Below are 7,630 nucleotides of genomic sequence, written 5' to 3'. Positions count from 1 at the left end.
AAAAGGCATATTCATTATTATTTTTATCGCATTCTACACACCCTTATCTATCATCTGCTGAATTTTGAGGGCGAGATAAACGGGATTTGATTTTTTACAGCATATTTTGCAAACAACCACAAAATATGTAAGCAAAAGAAAAATCCTCAAAAGTTGTATGGGGACATACCAAGAGGCATATTCATTATTATTTTTATCGCATTCTACACACCCTTATCTATCATCTGCTGAATTTTGAGGGCGAGATAAACGGGATTTGATTTTTTACAGCATATTTTGCAAACAACCACAAAATATGTAAGCAAAAGAAAAATCCTCAAAAGTTGTATGGGGACATACCAAGAGGCATATTCATGATTATTTTTATCGCATTCTACACATCCTTATCTATCATCTGCTGAATTTTGAGGGCGAGATAAACGGGATTAGATTTTTTACAGCATATTTTGTAAACATCTACAAAATATGTCTTTAGTTGGTAAATCGATTACCTTATACGCAGCGTACCTGGGTTCGAGTCCCGACCCCGCGCATAGGGTTAAAAAAAATTCATAAGAGATTTTTTTCAACCATAAGAGGCGAATGATCTTAATATTAAAACCTCTATAATCGAAATAAAAAAAGCAATACGAAATATGTAAACAGCATATTTTACAAACAACCACAAAATATGTAAGCAAAAGAAAAATCCTCAAAAGTTGTATGGGGACATACCAAGAGGCATATTCATGATTATTTTTATCGCATTCTACACATCCTTATCTACCATCTGCTGAATTTTGAGGGCGAGATAAACGGGATTTGATTTTTTACAGCATATTTTGCAAACAACCACAAAATGTGTATGCAAAAGAAAAATCCTCAAAAGTTGTATGGAGACATACCAAGAGGCATATTCATGATTATTTTTATCGCATTCTACATACCCTTATCTATCATCTGCTGAATTTTGAGGGCGAGATAAACGGGATTAGATTTTTTACAGCATATTTTGCAAACAACCACAAAAAATGTAAGCAAAAGAAAAATTCTCAAAAGTTGTATGGGGACATACCAAAAGGCATATTCATTATTATTTTTATCGCATTCTACACACCCTTATCTATCATCTGCTGAATTTTGAGGGCGAGATAAACGGGATTTGATTTTTTACAGCATATTTTGCAAACAACCACAAAATATGTAAGCAAAAGAAAAATCCTCAAAAGTTGTATGGGGACATACCAAGAGGCATATTCATGATTATTTTTATCGCATTCTACACACCCTTATCTATCATCTGCTGAATTTTGAGGGCGAGATAAACGGGATTTGATTTTTTACAGCATATTTTGTAAACAACCACAAAATATGTAAGCAAAAGAAAAATCCTCAAAAGTTGTATGGGGACATACCAAGAGGCATATTCATGATTATTTTTATCGCATTCTACACACCCTTATCTATCATCTGCTGAATTTTGAGGGCGAGATAAACGGGATTTGATTTTTTACAGCGTATTTTGTAAACAACCACAAAATATGTCTTTAGTTGGTAAATCGATTACCTTATACGCAGCGTATCTGGGTTCGAGTCCCGACCCCGCACACCTGGGATTAATTTTTTACAGCATATTTTGCAAACAAATACAAAACATGTGAACAAAAGTGACATACCATGAGGCATTTTCGTGGTAATTTTTATCGCATTTCACATACCCTTACTGATCATCTGCTGAATTTGAAGGTCATAAAATGCATATTCGATTTTTCACAGCATATATTTAGGCTTTTCGATTGATTGACACCGGTGTAGTGAAGTGCACTGAAACTGCACCGTTTTTGCACTTTCTAGCAGAAGTGCAGAAAACTGGGTATGTTCCATTGACACTTCTGCTAGAAAGTGCAAAACCAGTGCACCCCAATACACCGGTGTCAATCAATCGAAAACCGCAATTGTTAACACAATGTTTGTCGTCTAAATTTAATGGCAATCACAAAAAAAATTTGTGCCTGGATGTTGGTGCCTAACTTGACGCCAAAATTTTGGTGCCTGAATGTTTCGCTACTCTTCCATAGGTGGCGCCACCGTCGGTAAAGGGTGGGCACCAAAAATTTTGGTGCCTGCATTTTGGTGCCTAACTTGACGCCAGTATTGTGTTCAGAGTAAAAACTTATCAATAATTATTATTTGTAACTGTGTTAGACTGTTCTCAATGCTGTGATGTAAATCTGTTTCGAATTGGCAACCAGTCGTATAATTTAGATGTCAAAAAATACATCTAGAACAGAGTGTTCGCAATGCGGTGATTTAACAACCCGTTTTTAATACTATTTTCTCGATGTTGCTGTTGTTTGGCATTTTTATTGCATTTATTGTTTTTTCTACTGTCATTCGTTGCACAAACTTATGAAAAAAATGAATGAATCAGCGTTCTATTCGCGTAATACACATATTTATAACATATTATTTTGCTTTCAAATTAATAGATGTGTCATTTTTTTTCATTTTATTCCAGATTCAACATGCATTCCACCGTCTGCTTCCTACATCTAAAGATGAACCAGATCTGAAAGGAGCATTATCTAAATGTTTGCTGTATGCTGAAAATAAATTTCTATTGGTTGAGGATGGTAAATCATTTTTTAAAATTTCTATCGCCAAATAAATATTAGGGAACTACCCTGGTGATAATTAAACAATATTTCCCGTCGTATTCAATATGATAAAAATATGGCAAAACACTTTCATTGCAGAGTACATCCGCGGCTGCTTCCGTATTATGGCGAAGCTACCGTCTCGCGGACTAAAACGATTACACAATGGTGCAGTTTTAAGCGAGCAGCAATTGGCATCACCCATCATACGTTGGACAACGGTAAAATATCACAATGTTTTTATTAATAAATTAGGACTTAATGTAATAATAGAACAACTTCATTTAAAATTTGATAACAGTCGTGATTCGTTGGTCGGACCAACCCCGCCGCCTTCCAACTAACGAAATTGATCCACTAGTTGAACCGACTGACAGACTGAACGTCAGTGTGATTGTCAAAGTAAATTTGAAATGAGATTTTGACATTCAGTTGCTTTGTAGTTGGACGATGGTCCAACTAGCGAATCACGAATGTATAGATTGGATTTTTTATATTTAAATTTCATGTGCTTGGATCGTTCTAATACCAATCTTCCCAATCTAATACAGATTGATATTAAACTAATTTACTTTTACATTATAGCCGCAGGATGATGAGGAGCAAGCAGTACAGCAGTATTTGGAGGTGACTTTGGAAAAAGCAGCAACACCGCACATATTGTATGCCTAGCTAGCCCAATGAGACGCGGCAAATATTTTTTAATTGTTGGGAATCAACTTATAGTTGAACCACGGAACTCCATTCAAGCCTTAGATTTGTTATTTAAAAGCTTCAAGGTGTTTGGGGTGGACGTTCCCCCAGAGCTTTACATGGTGTATGATTTTTTAGTTTGCAGTCTACGGAATTATCTCACACAGCTCACGATCAAGTGTGAATCGACTTGCTGCTTCCTTCCAGCAAGCTTTTCAAGCGGAAGACGGTAATAAAGAATAAATGTACGTAGTGTAAATATCGCAAGCAATGTAATATACCGAACGAAAGAATGTCGTTTATGAACTCCATTGAATGAATTTGAAATGAATATCAAAATAAAATAATGATTTGAATTAATGTCATTCGTGTTGTTGATCATTTCGATGCCTTTCTTATATTTTAATTAGTTATTTCAAGATTCTTTCCCTATCTAAAATGCTGATGAGTTGTTTTTACTCATATTGGAGAAATGATCCCATTTTGAATTTTGAGTCAAATATACTCAAATTTTGACATTTTATTCTTAAAACTCAAAACTGAGTAAACTACGAAAACACTGAAAGCCATTCGATGAAGAAAATAACAAAACAAATTTTTGTTTTCCTAATTAGTTGATTTCAACAGAAAAATGAATAACGTAACTAAATTTTCTCTTAATTTTGAGAGATTGTCAAATAATAGTTATTGAAAATTATTATTGATTTTGATTCAAGACGCACATCATACGAAAAGACAGCAAGTAGCTAAGATGCACACCTTACTGAAATACATCAAGGTAGCGACAGCAACTATGTTCATACACGCTGGGCATAACGGTTAAGCACGTAGGTAGTTGTCTCAGCTTGGAAAGCTTGTTTTATCCTGGACGCAACTACCTGAACCAGTACACAAAAAAACAGAAATTCAACTGACCTCATTTTGGTTTTACCTAGTTTTTCTTTAAAAACATTTCAATAAAGGGATGATTTTTATTGACATTTTTTTCAATACATGTGCACTGAAAATTGAAAGTATTGTCGAAAATTGTCAAAATCATTCTATTTCGGATTTAGTCGATTATATAGTAACATTTCAATTAATAACCAATGTAATATGTAATATGATAATTATTTTTCATCGTTTGAGATTCCAAACTAGATGTGGAATAAGTACGAAGTTTTTTTTGTAGTGCTGGATAGTGTTTGTGACTAAATAGAAAAAAATATACCTTTATTCTAAAATTCAAATCAATCAATTTCCAACAATCCTTAAATACCAAATATTAACTAGACGAAACCAAAAACTCAACTAATTTTTTAGTTGAAATTGTGATGAATCGGTTTTCCGTGCATGTGCACTTTTTATGAAATTGGGTGGTTGGGTACTCATTTTTGAGTTATTTTCAAAGAGCGTGTAGATCTGTAGATCGTCAGCACCCAGTAAACGAAATGGCGGCTGGGCGTGTTAAAATACATGCTGGCGAGCGGTAGGCTATTGAAACATTGTTCTAGGCAACCCGCCGTAACTCGCCAGCAACCCACCCTGATAGTGTGGGCATACTTTACAGGTGGTAGTTGCACTTTAAATACGAAGGTAGACTATTTATGTACAAACTGAATAGTAGTGCACTGAGGCACGATCCTTCCCACTTTCTGCTGAGGCATGATGGCTAATGAAATTTTGATTTCGTCCGCCATGGCTAGTAAACGGCGGGCGAACATCGTAATAGCGCAGCCCGCTTTTGGGACTTGTATTTTTTTCATCGACGGCTGACACTTAGCCGTTTTCGCGATTTTTCGGGACTTGTGTTTTTTCGGGACATAGTTTTTTTTCGATTTTTTTGTTATGGGACTTTACGGTATTTTACTGGAGATGTACAGCAGTGAATTTCGGTGGTGTTTCCTCCCGTTCTCGGGGGAGCGGATTATACTGCTAGTGCAAGTGATTTACGGATCGAGCCGAATCTCCGCAATCAAAAGTGTTTTCAATAAGAAAAGTTGCTGTTGTGCAAAATAGTGATATTCGATAATAGATGTTGATGTCGTTGTCAAATTCTTCTGCATGAAAATACTTGTTTCTTCCAAAGGTGAGCGAAGTATTATATTGATAGTAAAGTAGCCAGTAGAGCCAAGATTATTCAGATGTTGATTCGGCGAAGAAATTTCATTGTGGATTGCGTGTTGGAAAAAAGCAGTCGGTAACCACTTGCTAGTTAACGGAGTGTTGCAAACTAAATTGTATCCACTGATTATTGCATTCGTTTGCTTTGCTCTCAAATATTCACCTTGAGGATTTGTGATCTAGTACTCGGAGGGTGGACTGTTCCACCGCGCTGCTTCGTACATCAGCAACCCTCGCTGGAGGTGCTGCACGATGTATTGTGGAAATTTCTCGTTTCACGCCTTTTTGTCCGGTGAGTAATATTGCGTAGAAAGTGTTAGGTTTGTTCCAATGCCAAGAGAAACTTGAAGTACTCCGGAGGAAACAATGAGAAAATCGTTCCTGTAATCTCTTCTTTCTCTTGATAATTATCTAGTTTAGAAAGTGAAAGATGTTCAATTTTAATGAGGTTTTTTGCCAAAAGAATGTATTTCAATCTAAATAAACCGAATCCGAGAATGTAAATGTGAAATTTTCAACCGTAGTTAAATAAACTGAAGAAATAAGTTGTGCTTAATAACAGTCTTAACAATAGCAGTTCTTTAACAAGTGAGCTTACACAGCGGAGCTAGTGTGATGCGGTCTGGCCGCATACCCGAGGCGAAGGATCCGAAGCGGCGCAAAGCCGCTGAGGTTCCGCCGAACGAGAAATTGATTAACCCGTTGCTGGAATTTGTAAGCAAACCTGTGATCATTTCGTTTGTCCGGTTTACTTAAACATAAGGGTTATAGGTAGTTTAAAGCCGACTGAGCGGCAGCGAAGTCTGACAATACACCAGAATACGATGTGGGGTAACCACATTAGTCAACCGAATACTGACTAATGTGGCTATGCCACATCACTTTCTGGTGTACGAGCTTTCAACTAACTACAGCCTCTATGTTTGAGTAAACCTGTCAAACGAGAGGATCACAGGTTTGCTTGCAATTTCAGCAACGGGTTAATCGATTCCTCGTCCGGCGGATTCTCAGTGGCTTTGCGCCTCTTCGGATCCTTCGCCTCGGGTATGCGACCAAGCCACATCACACTAGCTCCACTGTATAAGCTCACTTGTTTAAGCACTGTTATTGTTATGAGTGTTATTAATAATCACAACTTATTTTTTCAGTTTATTGAACATTGGTTAAAAATTTCACATTTCCGCTCTCGGATTCGGTTTATTCAGGCTAAAATACACCCTATTGGCAAAAAACCCCATTGAAAATGGACCTCTATCACTATAGTCACTAAACTAGACAATTACTTTTCTCTTTTTTCTTCTTCTGCTAGCTCCGGTTTAAAAAGGAGTAAGTATGTTTTGCTCTGGAGCAACTTTCGTGTACTGTAACAAACCTAATATTTTCTTTGTCCTAGTCAAGGTGAAGGGTTTCATGTACAATTGTGAAATAGTTTATCAGAATTGTCCGGGGAAAAAAGGTTCCTAATATTGCATAGTACTCTCCGCTTCAAGGCAAATCAAGCGATAAGAAGATTTGTCACATATGTGATGAAGTATTTGTAAGTGTTAAGTAGCATCACATAATTAAGGAGAATCCAAACCTAATACATACTCACTGCCAGGTACTTATGCAAATGACTATCAGAACCAATCCCAATTATTGCGACTTCCTTAAATTCCACACTCACGTATTCTACTCAAATGCGTACATAGAAACTCGGCAAAAAAAATTAAGAATCTAAAAATTTGGAAATTTTAAAATCGATAAATTTAAAAATTTGGAAATATTAAGTTTCATAAATTTAAAAATATGTGAGTCTAAAAATTTACCGATTCAAAAATTTTGAGATTTGAAAATATATTAATTTGAAAACCTAAAAATTTAGAGATGCGAAAATTTGAGGATTGGAAAAATTTACAGGTTTAGAAATTTAAAAACTTAGGAATTCAAAAACTTGGGAATTCAAAAATTTTAAAATCTTGGAATGCAAAAATTTAACTATTCAAATTTTTGAAATTAATTTTTTTTTAAATTTAAAAGTTTAGAAATTTAAAGATTTTAATGTTTAAAATTTCGAAACTTAAATTTTTTGAAATTTTTGAATTTAAAGGTAATTTTAAGAACAAAGATTTAAAAGTTAGGAAAAATCAAAATTGAAAAGAATTTGAGGATCAAAAAATAAAAAATCTATGAATTTAAAAATTTTTAAGTTTAAATAT

At 35.2% G+C, this 7,630-nt stretch overlaps 1 protein-coding gene across 1 annotated transcript; it reads left to right on the top strand.

The window, feature by feature from the left end:
- The first annotated feature begins 2,191 nt into the window (after positions 1 to 2,191).
- LOC131689535 (uncharacterized) lies at positions 2,192 to 3,655 on the top strand. Its single transcript, XM_058974730.1, has 4 exons — positions 2,192 to 2,422; positions 2,498 to 2,612; positions 2,736 to 2,857; positions 3,222 to 3,655. Exons 1-4 carry the CDS (start codon positions 2,402 to 2,404, stop codon positions 3,306 to 3,308), a joined length of 345 nt encoding a protein of 114 aa, XP_058830713.1. The 5' UTR covers positions 2,192 to 2,401; the 3' UTR covers positions 3,309 to 3,655.
- Positions 3,656 to 7,630: the final 3,975 nt, after the last annotated feature.

This window comes from Topomyia yanbarensis, chromosome 3, assembly GCF_030247195.1.
Source record: "Topomyia yanbarensis strain Yona2022 chromosome 3, ASM3024719v1, whole genome shotgun sequence".
NCBI lineage: Eukaryota > Metazoa > Arthropoda > Insecta > Diptera > Culicidae > Topomyia > Topomyia yanbarensis.
The sequence above is the reverse complement of the archived record's forward strand: the minus strand, read 5'-3'. Positions and strand labels throughout refer to the sequence as shown.